The sequence below is a fragment of the Hippocampus guttulatus genome, chromosome 13, assembly GCF_054856545.1.
Source record: "Hippocampus guttulatus isolate MCC_2025c chromosome 13, RoL_Hgut_1.0, whole genome shotgun sequence".
NCBI classification, from domain to species: Eukaryota; Metazoa; Chordata; class Actinopteri; order Syngnathiformes; family Syngnathidae; genus Hippocampus; species Hippocampus guttulatus.
Genome location: NC_141273.1, coordinates 7,576,940 through 7,592,586, shown reverse-complemented (window position 1 = coordinate 7,592,586; position 15,647 = coordinate 7,576,940). Strand labels below are relative to the sequence as shown.

At 42.3% G+C, this 15,647-nt stretch overlaps 1 protein-coding gene across 3 annotated transcripts; it reads left to right on the top strand.

Moving 5' to 3' along the window:
* Positions 1-8: 8 nt before the first annotated feature.
* On the top strand, positions 9-15,647 carry rpap1 (RNA polymerase II associated protein 1). 3 transcript variants are annotated; one of them, XM_086127499.1, is made up of 27 exons: positions 9-74; positions 1,551-1,753; positions 2,243-2,391; positions 2,807-2,899; positions 3,431-3,590; positions 4,162-4,326; positions 4,450-4,668; positions 5,844-5,953; positions 6,053-6,151; positions 6,712-6,813; positions 6,887-7,054; positions 7,134-7,310; positions 7,518-7,652; positions 7,732-7,902; positions 7,972-8,129; positions 8,239-8,409; positions 9,128-9,323; positions 9,496-9,605; positions 9,703-9,898; positions 10,146-10,292; positions 10,448-10,590; positions 12,024-12,456; positions 12,533-12,651; positions 13,487-13,718; positions 13,807-13,983; positions 14,587-14,643; positions 15,049-15,647. In XM_086127499.1, the coding sequence occupies exons 2-27, from the start codon at positions 1,555-1,557 to the stop codon at positions 15,202-15,204; spliced, it is 4,242 nt and encodes a 1,413-aa protein (XP_085983625.1). In that variant the 5' UTR covers positions 9-74; positions 1,551-1,554; the 3' UTR covers positions 15,205-15,647. The 3 variants fall into 3 exon arrangements, with proteins under 3 accessions (XP_085983625.1, XP_085983623.1, XP_085983624.1); XM_086127497.1 differs by having other exon boundaries at positions 4,159-4,326; XM_086127498.1 differs by having other exon boundaries at positions 24-74; positions 1,554-1,753; positions 4,159-4,326.

Genomic DNA, 15,647 nt, shown 5'->3' with positions numbered 1-15,647 from the left:
ATTTTGAAAGTGTGTCACTGCGTCACTGCTATGAGCATCCGTGTTTTTGCTAGTCTGTCTTCGCTCATCTAAAGGTTAGTTCGCTGCCTTCAACTCATTTAAAAAAGTCTCTATTGTAACGGCGTTATAGTGTTACAGTGTGGCGAGTTATTTTTGATAAATATCACGAAACTGTTATGTTAGAAAAAGTAAAATGAACCGTTCAGTTCACTTTGTATGATTCTGATGTAAACCTCGCCACACGTGTTAACAAAACAACTTTATTTAGCGACGTTGTCGTCGTACGATTGGTGTGCTAATTACTTTGGAATCGTAGCTTGTTCAGTCAATCGCATTATTTTACACGATACAACTCACAGAATAGAAGAAGCAGGAGTAACACTGGTTCTGACGTCTTTACAGGGGCGTCACTGTCATTTTGAAAGGGCTCCATTCAACAGAGCCCCCCCCCCCCCCACGCAAGTCTTCTGGTGTCGATTAAATATGTGTGATCTGTTGACTTCAACCAAAATGTCAGATTGATGAACTAAGGATGTCCAAATGGATACATCCACATCAGTTCAAAATATCTAAGTCTAAATCCAAATCAGTTCAAAATATCTAAGTCTAAATTGTCCATAGGGCTGCATGTGAATGTGAATATGAGTTGAATGTGCTCTGTACATTCTGTAAATGAACCAATTTCTTTTTTTACGTCAATGGACGCTACAGCTTCTTGTTTACTTTGAAACTTAGCTTGTAGCCGGCGTGCACACATTTTGAGCATGATGTCTGTGATCCACTGGTGAAAGGACACTTTGAACCTCTCCTCTTTCATCTAGAACTGCTTCAAACAACAAAGCGTATGAGGGAAAAGTGGTTAAGATTGAACGATTCTCACGTGTTTTTATGTTATGTGTTGTATTTATTATTTACTTTATGTTAACTGTTTTCTAAAGTGCTTTGTTACAGCTGCAGCTGTTGTGAAAGTGCTATATAAATCAGGATGTATTGTATTGTATTGTACCTGGATGGTGCCCAGTCCAGGGTGTGCCACACATATTGTCCAAAGTCAGCGAAGATGGGAAAATGTTCAGTTGAACTGAAACCTTAAGCGGGATAAGTGGTATAGGAAATGGATGGATGAAAAAAATGGCCAGTCTTCTACTTTCTTCTTTGGTATTTTTAAATGGCGGCTGAAAGACCCACATTTTTACTCGAACTTTGAACTGACTCTACCTTAAACCTAATATTTATTTATCCTTTGTCCTTACTTTTAGGTGCATCCAGTTTGATTTTACATAGGTTTTTATCTGCTCTATCGGCATCTCTTATTTCACACCTTTTATTTATTTTTTTACATGATTATCTTATTCAAATCATTTATCTATCTCAGGACGCCTAACTAGCATTATTGTAAAAATCATTTGGGTTTCAGGTGTCATGCACATACTGTGTATCCTTTATATTTTTGATTCCCTGTTTTGCAAAACATTTTATGTTGTTGCATGAAAAGTGCCATATGAATAAAGGAAAGTCATAGATTGATTCTTAATTCTATTCTTCTCCAGAAGGATGTTGCAACGTCCCAAGCCAGGCGGCTCGGAGGCGGACCTCCTGAGAGAGCAGGAGGAGTTCATCAAATCTGGAGCTCCGGCTGCTGCCACCGTGCTCCGCCGACCCGACAAGAGGCGGGGTGAGATAGGAGGAGGCCCCGAGGAGGATCTTCAGAGTCACGATCCAGAAAATCAGAGGGATGTGGTCACCATAGAAGGTTAGATGGTTGAAATTGTAAACGGCATAAACAACAAAAACAATTTTTATAAACTAGTGCAATATGGATATGTCATGTGAAATTGGAGTTTAAAACTAAACGTGGACTCCACCCCTTAATTCATCTGTGGAGTGTGAAAGTGCTTTGGTTTGTTCTCCTGTTTTTGTCACCAACATAGCAGGTAACTTGAATGTCCATGGGCAAATAAGAGCATCTGTTATCTGAGACTTAGAATACAGTTACCACTCTTTTTTTTTCTGACCGAGAATACGGTCACATCTAATTGAGGGGAGTCATTCAATTGTTCAAGTGGATAATACACCCTGGACGCTGCATCTAATGACCTCTAACTGAGGAAATATACAATAAGATTCAATACATCTTTATTTATATGGTGCTTTATAACACTTGCGAGATATTTTATTAAGGCATATTCATTCCACAGTTAAGTCACTGCTCTGTCATAGATATGGAATACTTTCTTTTCAGATCTTCCGGACCAGCTTCCATCCCTGACGCCAGCGCCTCCTAAGAAGTCCCGCTTCAAACACAGCCGCGTCACCTTTGAGGACGAGGATGCAGGGGAGAGGCTGGACATGCATGACACCCACATCAGTGCGGTTCTGTCCAAGATTGTTGTAAGTGCCCTGAAACCATCATTTTCACTGAAGTGTGACTTTATTACTTGAATTATGAACGTTTCATTGCTTTATTTACAGTATATGCTATATGCGTCTATTTTATATTTCATTCTGTAATGTGTACAGCTCATTTTTAAATTTATTTTTGTGCATGCAAATACTTTTTGTTTTGCTACATTCTTCCTTTCAAAATTTAGCTGCTGTAAATTGCGAATTTCTCCATTGTGAGACAAATAAAGGTTTTCTTATCTTTAAACAAAATCCATTCAAGACAAAGCCCGCAGAAAATTGATGTCAAGTAATTCAAACTGTCTAATGTAGTTGAGTTTCCTAAAACTGCTATTTAAAAAAGTTTTTTTATTGTCTGGTCTCATGGAGGACACTGTGTGACTATTACTTTTTTTTGTTGAAGGAACGAGATACCAGCTCCATTCCGATATCACTGCCGGAATTTACAGGCATTGCGTTTCCCAAAGCATTGCATCGCTCAGCGAACGCCACTCAGGTAAAAATAGACAAAAATAATAACCGAAGTTGAAACATATCCTTTTTTAACATTAAAGACCATTCTCCAACAGAGCTCCATTCAAATACTTTACCCCTTGCCCCTCCATAAAAAATAGTAACCTAGATCAAAGAGCGAGTTAAAAATTTTTTTTAAATAAGCACACTTGCCTTGTGGTTAGCATGTCTGCAATTAGCTGACGACCTCCAGACCTCAATGAGGACAAATGCTATCGAAAACTGATGCATTAATTGTACAAATAAACACTTAACATTTGAAGATTCAGATAAAGAAAATGGACATTGATCCCTCCGGGGCAATTAATGAAACCTTTACGGAAAGTGTCTACTTTACTTTATAGTTTTTTGTGCTGCTGTTGCCAAACGGATTCAGAATTCTATTTTCTCTCTTTCAGTAGAATTATTTAGATTAATTAAAACAGCATCTTCCTGATAGATATATATACAGAAGTAATTGAGTCAAAATATGTCTGACCCCTATTTGATGCACACTTCTCGTCTTGTCAAGCAGGTGCCTCTGTCGGCCGTGGGTGGGAAGAAGAGCATCTTTGCTCAACAGATAGCGGCTCAGAGACTAAAAGAGGGAAAAGTCCCATTAGACTTGACATCTCGAGATACACCGAAACACAAACCACCGGAGCAGACTGATATGACTTATCACACTGGAGATAGTAAGTAGTTTTCTTTACTGCTGTCTGTAGTGTTCTCCCCATGCCTGCATGCCCCCCCCCCCCAGTACTCACGCTTCCTCCCACAACTCCAAAGTGTGTTAGATTCACTGTAGGCTCTAAATTAGCCATAGATCTGAATGCGAGTGTCAATGGCCGTTGTTTATATGTGCCCCACGATTGCCTGTTAGCGCAGTTGAGTGAATCAAAGTCCTGAGCTACTATATGACAAAATACAGTATACTTTGAAATCCTTACAACAGCTCATGCATGATAGGCTTCCTTAAGAATAAGAATAAGAAAGCCTTTATTAGTCTCGCAATGGAGAAATTCCCAATTCACAGCAGCAAAGTTATGAAAGGAAGAAGTAGAACAACAAAATATAGGAGCTGCTGGAAAGGCAGTCACTCTCGCGGTGCCATTTTGAAGTCAAAATAACAAAAATAACACAACACAACACAACACATAGGACACAGACAGTCGTCCAATCTTCACCACTTTTCTGCATACACTTTGTTGTCTGAAGCAGTTATAGATGAAATTGGAGAGGATCAAAGTGTCCTTTCACCAGCAGGGCCATGTTCATTGTCAAGTTCAAGACTGGTGTCTGGTGAAGGACTTGGGTGTTCCAATCGCTCAGAGGAGACCAGGAGGATCCACAGGGAGAACCAGGAGAAGATCCTGGCAATGTCCCAGTCTGAGATAGAAGAGGAACAGGCGAGGCTCTTATCGGAGCTTGGTAGGCTTTTGCATCCGTCGTTAGTATGCCGTGACATGATCTTTAATGAAACCAGTGCACAAAGGCCTTTGTTTTTCCATTATGTTGGTCCACTTGTTCCAAACAATTATTTCTGCATGCCAGATCCAAGTCTGGTGGAGTTTGTCCGATCCCGCAGAGCTGCAAGCGGCCCGGCTCCTTCCTCCTCACACGAACGCCCAGAGGGCAAAAGCAGCGAGGAAAGTGTTCATCTCAGTTCAGACTCCACCAGTGTGGCTGCGCCCTCTCCAAAACCCAAAGACGTGGAGATGGAAGAGGAAGAGGAGGAAGAAGAGGAACTGTCGCCTCTATCTGCCATGATTGGTATGATGTTTTTTAAAAACAAACCTTCTTATTGCCTTTTACCTTCTCTGTTGTTTTTGGCTGGTGGAGATCCAAAAGAACAATGCACTCCAAAGTTATATTCATATTGCACTCGACTTTGTAAACATTGCTGAGCTCTAGAAATCCATGAATTAGTCTGAATTCTTGGAGCTCCAGATTAGACACTGGACTCTGTCAAGAACATACATTCAATTATATACCTGCCAACTTGCTCTAGTTTTTTATCCTGACATTGTCCGCCCCGTAAATTCTCTCAAAGATGTGAACGTAGCCACTGTCATGTTACTGGTTGATTATGTTGTGACGCAGAATGAAAGAAAATGATGGACACTCAGCAAATCAGCCCCAGCAATAAGTATATACTAATGTTGTAAGCAACGTTGGGAATGCAAAATATGTATTTTTATGAATATGTATCGATGAATAATATAATCTTGGCTCAACCGCTAAGCCACCCTCGTGAGGACAGGCACTAAAGAAAATGATGTGAATAATAATGCGTATAATTTTGGGGAGGTCTTAATTTATATCTAATGACTTTATGTCATCTAATAATAATATGATGTACCTCTTGTTGTTGCCCTTATTTAACCAGGTTGTCTTGTGATGGAATGAGGTTCAATGAGGCATGTTTTTGGTAGAGTCGTCCTCTGCTGGCCGTAAGATGAATTGCACTTTCAGCCTTTTCCTAACTCTTCAAATTCATTTCGATATTGTTTGTTTTTCCTCATTTATCTCTCTCAGTCATTTTACTTCTCTGCTCCTTATCTGAGCAAGCATCCAAGCTTGATTGATATATTGTAAGTGGGATGAGTCTGCTGCCTGGCCGAATCCCATGCATAACGCGAAGCAGTGGCTTGACTTTGTTTGATGAGCCGCAAAGTCACTCTCCTGACTGCTTTGCGGTGACACTTAGTCCTGATGAAAGTGTTGCTCGTGGCTCAAGCGAAGAGGTTCTTGCGCTGGATTTCAATTGAACAATTCAGTTTTCCCAGAACAATATTCACAGCCATTAAGTCGGTTACCATTAGGCTCACGATAATGAGCAATCTCAACCTGCCTTTTTATTGAATAACTACTGTACATCCTCAATGGTGAAAAGAGCGATGACAAATTCGCGATAAATAAAGTCTCTGATGCTTTTGTGTGACTAGATCTGCCAGTTAAGCCTCAGAAGGAATGGGTGCACATGGATCAACTGGAGCCCGAGAAGCTGGAGTGGATGGGGGACATTCCTCCACCCAGAAAAACTCGAACCAAAAAGGTTAGATGACCAACTACTGTATAAGAATTGGCGTTAACTCAAGTTGAACACCATGAGAAGAACCTGAGAAAACACATTGTGTATTTTTATGTTGTTTAGGCCATGCAGGCCCGTTTTGATTTTAACGGAACTCTTATCCCTGCCACGGAAGATTTGCCCACTCACCTGGGCCTGCATCACCACGGAGATGAACCTGAGGTATCTAAGCAATACATCCTTCTTTGATTTAGTATCTATCACATTAGATATTCATTTTGAGGAAGACATTTTATTCTGCGATGTTACACCAAAAACATACCGTGCAACTAAGGTATTTGAATATGGCTTTGCCAAGTGCGCAAATTGCTATTGATTTCTCCAAAACCCATCAAGCAAGTAAAACTAGCTATAGTCCGTGTTTGTCCGTATTGGCGCCGGTGACTCCTCGAAGCTTGGCTGCCCACGTGAGCATATAGGTTGTCGGCCGCCACAGGAAGTAAATAAAACTGTGTTAACGGAGTTAAATAGAAAAAAGTCAATGCTGAAAATAATTTTAAATAATCTCCAAAATGACCACTTTAACTTTTGACAGCCCTCGTCTTTGCTTTATTCATCATTCATCGTTTTGAATGTGGGAAGGAGGCAAAGTACCCGCAGTGCTTAAGTGAGCATTATTGATACGGCTCTTACACTTTGCATTTGGATTTAATGTTATGAACACATCAAAATCAGTTTTTGTTTTTTTGCTGTTCACTGCAGTTTTCATTTCCCCCCGCCAGCGTGCAGGTTACTCCCTACAAGAGCTTTTCCTTCTCTCTCGCAGTCAACTCATCCAACAGAGGAGTTTGGCACTCAGCACCCTCCGCAATATCCTCTTAAAGGTACACAAACATGCACACAATCTCCGACATGCCAACGGTATGCCCAGTACTGGCGTATTTCCACGGCTCACAGGCCCGCGCTGGAGACTACCATTCAGCCCTGCAAGGCAGTGTGTTGGCCACTCTGCTCGACGCCGGCCTGCTCTTCCTGCTTCGCTTTGCCCTGGATGATGGCGTGGAAGGAGTGCTGGGCGCTGCCGTGCATGCACTCAGAGCACTTATGGTGTGCGTAGAAGACGAAGTAAGGCAACGGCACTCCAAACTGAACACCTACTTTGCTTAACAAACATTTACATAAAGATTTCCTTCTTGGCCCAAAGGAGTGTTTGGACCTCACTTTCCACTGGTTTCGTGGGCTGGCCACCTTCCCCCTGCTGCCATCTCGGGGGGAAGAGGAGGAAGACGATGAAGGGCTGGATGAAAGTTTAAAAGAGACTGCCAAGGAGAGGGAGGAGAAGAAGACTGATCATGACGTGGCTGGGCAGGATGTTGTCAAGGTGATTTAATATTGCATTCAGTGGCAGTGGCTTTTGCAATTAAGTGTACCAAAGGCTTGCTGGAGAGATGCCATTTTATTTTTGTTCCAAACTCCCCAAGGACACAACAAAGCTGTCTTTATCATTTGAGCTTTTGTGTGCAGTGTAATGATGAGTCAAAATGCATGCAAACTGAAGAATCAAATGAATGAAAAATGTTTGTTTCAGGGTCTCCTGAGAATGAAACTTCTCCCCAGATTACGTTACATCCTCGAGGTTGTCCGACCCTGCCCCCGGGTTGTTCAGGATATACTTGAGATCCTGACCCGTATTGCCAGACACTCTTCATCGTCTGCCGCTCAGGTAGCCACCCGATATCACTTCATAAATAGCCTTTTTTTCCCTCTTATCAAATCTTATTGTGGACTTGTTGTTCGCTTAGGTGTTGGACTGTCCTCGCATGATTGAGACGGTGATGTCGGAGTTCCTTCCCACTTCCTGGACAGTGCCATCTTTTTCCTTCCCCCAGTCTGTTTATGGATTCCCTCTTGTTTGCGCCATGAAGCTATTAAGGGTTTTGGCTACTTCTGGCAGACATGCATGTGCCAGACTGGTAAGTGTTGCTTGGAAGCTCACATTGTTTATGCTTCGTATACTTCAGTACTTGTTGTTTCTTCTACAGTTGAACTCTGCGGGTGTGAGGGAGCGTCTGTTTCGTCTGCTTAGTGCTGAGCCCAGTGACCTCTTGTTGGAGTCTCGCAAGGCCCTCAGAATCACCACAGAAGCTTATAGGATGTGGGCTGTGGCAGCTGGCTATGGTCAGGCCTGCGACCTGTACATGTACGCTACATTGCAAAGATTTGTACTGCCGAATTTAGCATGCCCAAACCTCATCTCATCAGTCTGTAACGACTAACTGTGCTTTGCTGCGATTGGTGCTGTTCCACAGAGATTTGTATCCAGCCTTACTGACGGCGTTGCAGTCTGTTCGTACCGCGCTGGACCCCGCTGACCCTCTGTTGCATCTGCAACTTGAGAAGGTTTTGGCTCTGCTCACTCTGCTCACTCAGGTTACACATACTGCTGGTTGCCACCAGGAACTGCAAGCTGGCATGGTCAGGTAAAAAAAAAAAAAAAAAGAGGTGCTGGTTAATATGCCACAGAATATTCATAACAATCCTGAAATTAAATGCAGACTGAGACCACTATAGGGGAAGACATCAGAATAATCTAACTTTGCACCTTGATATGTTCTATTTCATCCCTGTTGACCACCAGAAGCGGTGCCTAAAAGCAAGGGATGCCCCTTGGTGCACGCTTTGGTGACTATTATACAATACAATATAGAGAGTGATGTAAAGGTAACAGTCTCTTAACCATTGTTCATAAACATAAAAACAAATTCGCACTTTCTGTTAACTTTAATAACGAATGGCCATGACACAACACCTAGGTTAAAATATCGTCTTATGTAAGAAGTGGCAAAAAAAATGTTGGCACACATGGTCACACCGAACAAAAAAAACAAAACGGTAACATCGCTGCAGTTTTAAAACAATTACACGGGCTCACATTCAAACGTATATTTTTCCTTTATTCTGTGAGCAAAAGACTGAATAGTAAAAAAATTCAGGTGTCATTGTTTTCGGAAAGTGGTGTCACTTACAATTTTTTGGGTCATAAAGTGACGGCTATAAATTTTGACTCTGAGCATTCGTAACTCTCAGCTAGTGATCGAGTTGCTCACTTGCACGCCTTGGTCACCAACCATGGCTTTTCATTTAGTGCTCGATCCATTTTTAAAAGATCCCTTTTGGACTTTCTGTTCTATTTTTAAGTTCTTCAGGAAATGAATGTCCTCCTCCTCCTCCGGTGTCATGGGGGCATGTCACAGGGTTGCCGGCAACACTTGTGGGCCATTTGAAGAGTTTTGTGATGGGTCTTGATAATCCACAACAGAGAGACAACAGTCTGGCACTGATACCAGCTTACCTGATCTACTTTGAGGCATTCTACCATAAGCTCCCCAGACAGGTTCTTCTCATCTTCTCGTTATTCTATCCATTGTCTCTTACCTGTTCGCTTGTAACCTCACAGAATGTCAGACTGAGGCGCATACTAAAATTCACCTGCAATCATCCAGCCCTTCAGCCATAAACTGCTGTTGCGTTCAGATAAAACAGCGCTGTTTGTGTCTTTCCCTCAGAACTCTTTCAAGCCAGTGGAAACCCTTCACGAACTGGAGCAGCTGACTAATGAGGTTCTTCTTCCTCTGATGTCCCACAGTGTTGTGCAAGACCTGCTCAAGAACCTGAAGTATGTTTGATTCGTTGTGAGACTCGTAATGTCCTTAGAATTACAGTTCTCCCAGGAATTTTCTTAAAAGACCAATTGTCTTTATTTTTGGAACCAGGTCCTCCTCAGTAGTATGCAATGTCCTATCTGGTCATGTGGATCCGGACCCCTCTCCCAGCCTCCCTGGTTTGGCTTGCCCAGGATGGAGGGACCGTCCAGGCTTGATGGCTCACTCCTCTCCCTTCCCTCTCCTCACAAGCCTCGCGCTCCTTTTAGACACGATCACGGGCATGCACAAAGGTCTCAGCTGCAAGGTGAGCCATTCTGGTTGTATGAAATGTGTGATTGACATGCTAGTTTAGCAACTCGTTGAGGATACTGTATTGCGCATTGAGACTTTTTTTTTTAAACAGTTCGCCGCTTTCTACTCTTGCAGTACTGTGGGTCCTTAGTCTCGGACAGTCTTCTGCTCGTTTGGCTCATAAAAATTGCAAAATTCAACACATTTGAAAAGTCAACCTTTAACTCATTGTTGAGCAAATGTGCATGCATGTCTTCTAGTTTACGAGCATCCTTGTGTCAGATCCTGTCATTGGTTACCTGCGAGTTGTCAGTCAGGCTACACCCACCCTGTCTCATGCTTGGTCCTGGCTCCACCGTCACGAGCACCACCTCATCTACCTGCTGCTGCGCTTGGCATACAGATCGGTAGGTTGAAAGTTATTTTGAATGGGAAACTAGGAAAAGAAAACACATTTATTATGATGAATGTTTGGTTGATGAAGTTCTCATTCTGTCTGAAAAATCACCAGACATGATATTAAAATCTGTTATGTCATCATTCAACTTTGTTCACATCTCAGGTTTCCATTGTGCCACAAGTGGAAAAGCATGCACCGCTCTTCCACCAGGTGGCGCTTATTCTTCTCCCATGGTTATTGCCTGGGAGCGAGCACCTTGCTCATGACCTGCTGGCCACCATTGTCTTTAGCAAGGACTTCATATCGTAAGTTTCCAAACCTTTTGCCTTTGCTGCTGTCAGTTTTGTGCACCAACAGTCGAAAGAGCTGTGAAGGAAGGCACACAATGCTCAGTTTGTCATTACTTACTTAACTCATTCACTCCCAAAGACGTTTTTAAACGTCTTTACAGACTTGGTCCAGAATTGGCTGGTACTGAATGAGTTAAGGTACTGCGTGCAAAATGCGCCCAGAAATATAATGTCATTTTACAAATTAAGTTATGCCTTCAAAATTTCATCAAAGCAGCACATTACGCATTTGAGAAGATGAACCCTGCTCTTTATTCGAGTGCTGCTCCACACTGGTGGAAAATCATCAATAGGCGTTTATTTAGGTTGTTATTTCACTGACTTTGACACAATGGACAGTATGATGTTTTGAAAATATGACACACTGGTAAACTTTAAACTAGCCGTTCCTCATCTTTTGTCCCTTCCTTAAAACAAGCAGATTTCACTTGTTTACATCACGAGCTAATAGGTTTCTTTAAACCTCTCACATGGTTTTATGATCAAAACATTTTAATGATCCAACTTTTCAGCAAAAATAATGGCAAGCATACAAAACAAAACCAAATTAGTGAGTCTTGAGTGTTTTCGTAATTCCTCTCTCATGACTCATTTTATGACCTTTCAGATGGATGTGATTGTGAATGGTGGTAGAATTTTCCATAAAATTAAACAATCTATTCAGCATTAAAAATATCTATACTTATTAGCACTACTTGTTGAAGATCCCCAAATCTTCAGCACAATCATCGAATGGGATTGTCTATAATAGTGATTAGGGCTGTCACGATAATCGCTCTATCAATTTATCGTTCGACAAGTAAAATGGATGCAGTCATTTTGGACTTGGTAATTGGAATTTATTCGCGTGTTTGTTTTCATATGTCATGATATCGTGACTTTCAACAACTTGCAATGAAGGATGCCTTTGACCAACAATGCAAATATAAATGTAACAGCGTAAAATGACTCCTGGTCACCGATACCATTACTATCTTTAGCAGCTTTATAACAAAAGATACACAGCCATTGTTGAGAAACGAGCATTTGAACATTTAAATACATTTAGATTTGGCAATCACTCCAGCCTTTTCAGACATAGCTGAAAGAGGACTTTCCGAAGGGGAGATAAGACATCTCATTGTACTCTGGCACTATAGATAGTATATGTTGTTATCTGTCATGTGTTAATATTGATGTGCACTTTTTGTGAAAAGAATGCAAGTTTGTGTCTTTTTAAATCTGTTTTATCAAAGATATTTTATTTATCCTTCAATGCCACTGTTCAATCTGCGTGAGAATTAAAAGGTAATTGCTTTTAAAAAGGATGTACTTGAATGATTATGCTCTAATATTATGATCTCAATTACAGCTTCCTGCTAATCCTTTTTTTTTTTTTTTCTTTTCAGGGAGAGCCACAGTGGCGGCCCAGAGGTTATCGAGCTCGGGGAACTGCATCTCCACGATGAAACGAGCCATCACAACTCTCCTTCGCTCCAAATTGTGGGAGCTCTCCTGAGGGAAGCCTGCACCAACCTGGCCTCCATTCGTGGCTGCTTCCTCACTCATCTGGCCCACCTGGAGTCATCTGTGCTGCTCTCCCAGGATGCTCTCTTTGGCCGCAACCCCTGGATCAAATCCCACCTCCTCCCAGAACTGTCCGGGCCCACGCTGCCATCAGACTGGCCATTCCTTCCACTTGTCAGCCTGTATGAGAAAACTGGGGCGTCTGATGGCGGAGGACTCTCTGTTGAGGAGCTCCCCCAGGGGGTTCTGCTGGCAGTCACTCAATGTCTGCAGTGGTTGCTGGTGCTGGAAGTCTGGCGGGAGGAAGCCCTTAAGGTACGTAGACCTCTGCTATCTCTTCCTCTTTTTCAGGAGACCGTATTGTTAAAAATCCGAATTTCATATTGTTTAGGTAATCCTTCCGGTTTCAAAACTGGCCCGGCTGTCCTGTGTGTTCCTGTGTTCCAGTGATTTGTTCCTGGAGAAACCGGTTCAAAAACTGACCTGGGCTCTGTTCCGGTTACTATCCAGGTTTGAATCAAACAATTGAACTTAAATAAACCTTATTACATGATACAGGGATGTTTTGAATGGCATCTAATGACAGAGTTTGCGCTGCACAGCAGGAATTCATGATCAAGAATGCACTCTCAAAAAAACAAAACAAAACAAAAAAAGGCAAGTTTAAATTCATGTTTAACACAATTGAGCTAGCACGTTGGTGTGGCCCTTCACAATCGTTTCAATGTTTTCTACATGGTAGCTTCAAAAAATTCATTGGCCACTAACGGCTGTTACATGTGAGACCGCCAGCGGATCTAGTACAGTTCAGGGCAGCATTCTGACCGATGCCCGATCTTTTTTGCACCACATACCGATTTCACGTATTTTGATGGACAGTGAAAGCCTCAGTGCAACAAGAGTGAGTTGACTGTCCCGTCAACGGTATTCCCGTGTTCGGCTCCCTCAACCACTGCTCGAGTCTCGCACACGGCATCCGTGTGCGCCAGCAAAGTAAAGCCAGCCAGTGCGGCCACGATAACAGTTTTTCATATGATGCTATGCACGCGATGCCAACTTCAAAATGAAAGCCTCACAACGATAATATTATACAACTTTGACTGTGGGCACTCAGCTACAATCACAGACGCGGGGCTGCAATATGCTTTGAACGCAAATGCGCACTGAGCCAATCGAATCTGGTGCGCACATGACAATCTTCAATCTGCATGAATCTTATGTACACCCCTGATTATATACGCGTTATTATTTAATATTTAGTATAGCATTTGTATGTTTCCTATGTGTTTGTGACTCACTGTTCATTGACAATGATCTCGTTCTCTCACTCTTTTCCTGCATGCAGGCCATCAAGACTGGAATGTTTAGACCTCAACATTCCCCCTCCAGGTCTGGCCTCCTTCCAGGATTTGTACTGCGCCCTCTTGGCTCAGTACGAGGCCGTGTCATTTGGGGACCGCCTCTTCGGCTGCTGGATTCTGTTGCCCTTGCAGAGGAAGTACAGCGCCACCTTGAGGTTGGCTGTGTTTGGGGAACATGTGGGCATTCTGAGGTCATTGGGTGTCACTCTGGAACAGGTGACCGGCCATTTTTAGACATTTTTGCAGACTTTTGTTGATTGTTGACTACCTCTGAATTGACATTCTCGTACCTCTTTAATGGAAGCTTGCCATCCCCGTGGAGCGGTTCACCTCCCCCCCTGAAGATTCCCTTCCTCTGGTACGCCTCTATTTCCGCTCCCTTGTCACCGGTAGCCTGAAGCCTTCCTGGTGTCCCTTCCTGTATGTGGTGGCTCTGGCTCATGTCAACACTTTTGTCTTCTCTCAGGATGCTGCAGCGCAGGTACGTTTATTTCACGTGAAGGAAATTGCTTCGTATCGACAGTGTTTAAACTTTGAACCAAGATTTATTTCTTATTTTATTTTATTTTTTTATTTGAAACACTTTGAGGAAAAAATAGTTTGGGGGACGCTGTTGCTGGGGCAAACAAGGTGGATTGGATTTATTCCATTTTAATGGGGAATGATGATTTGAAATCCGAGTGTTTTTAGATACGAGCGTGGTCACTCAACAAGTGAAAGTCATATCTTCAAGGGGAAGTCAACCCCCAAATTTTCTTTACGAGAATATGTTCGATGCACCCCGCACGACTCTAAAGACGGCATTCTGATTAATATTGCATTTGTGAAATATGAATTAGCCAGCAAACGGCACCTGTTTTTACCAAAATACGATATATGACCCCAGCTGTCATGACAGTTTCTGTTTTTCATTTTGATGATGAGGTTCCAGGGGTATTTCACGTTCCACTTTTCTTGTAGATTACAGTTTCTGGTTGTGAGACCATCATTCATGCGTACCGAAAGAGAGATTGTGAAAACACTTGCTGCATGCAGTGCATCAGCACTGGAGCCTTTTGATCTGATTTCCCTTTATCCTTTCCAGGAGCTCGAAGCAGCACGACACAGCATGCTGAGGATAATCTACCACATGTCGGAAGAGGTACTTTTTTTTTTTCTTCTAGGTTTAATCACGTTTTTCAAACTCCCTCACTCACATTGCAGCCCACCCTGCGAGGTATTTTTTGATCGCGAGCAACTCTCTCATTGGTTTTTCTCCACGATGTACTCAATGATATATTCCTTTGAGGAATATTTTCATTTCTTTCTTATTTTCCTAGCAACTCTCACTGTCTTGATAAATTTACATGATCTGGATAGACTATATTCTGGTTTTGGGTTATTATAGCAGAATAGGACCTCTAAAATGGAATTACTGAAACGTTTGGTGTTCTAATGGCTGTCAAAGTTTGACTTCCCTTTTTTTTCCTTTTTTTTTTTAAACATTGCACCTTTAAAATGCTTGTTTTGTCCTTAAAAGTTCTCTCATCTTTGTCTCAAAATGCAGGTGTTAAAGAAGCACCTGTTGCTGTTCCGCATGCCCAAACAGGACTCCCAGTTGGGTTTTGACATGTATGATCAGTTGCCTCCCGGAAGAGCGAAGCATTTGGAGAGCGTCGTGGGCCTGCAGAACAGCGGTGGCTGTCCAGCGGAGGAGAGGTGAAGAGGAGAATGACAACAGCGGTGAAAGTAGAAAAACATTTTTACATTTAAATTTAAATCATGAATGGACTTTGGGGCCCAATGTTGTGCTTTTGACGCACAATTAGTTTGAACATTTACAGAAAATGACATGAACATTTACATTTTTCAGTGTCGGGTTGAAGAATTTCATTTCTTTGCAGGATTGTGCACTCGACTGAACTGTTTCTTTGACAGTGGATGACTCTTAGGGTCATTCGAGGGATGGCTAAACAGCTGCACAATCACGCTCAGTCATCTTTTTTTTGGTTTGTGCCACATAACGTACCTTAAATCGATACAGTGTCATGGATTATCATCTCATAGTCTTGTCACGTTTGTTTAGTGTAGACGCGCTTGAAATTGAAACCTGAGCTAAAATGTCAATAAATGTCTGACTTTTTGATAGGTTAGAGAGAAGTCTCA

Coding starts and splice junctions, on each gene's coding strand:
- rpap1 (XM_086127497.1), top strand. CDS start 1,555: ATGTTGCAACGTCCCAAGCCAGGCGGCTCGGAGGCGGACCTCCTGAGA. Junction 1,754..2,242: donor GGATGTGGTCACCATAGAAG/GTTAGATGGTTG, acceptor CTTTCTTTTCAG/ATCTTCCGGACCAGCTTCCA. Junction 4,669..5,843: donor GCCTCTATCTGCCATGATTG/GTATGATGTTTT, acceptor TTGTGTGACTAG/ATCTGCCAGTTAAGCCTCAG.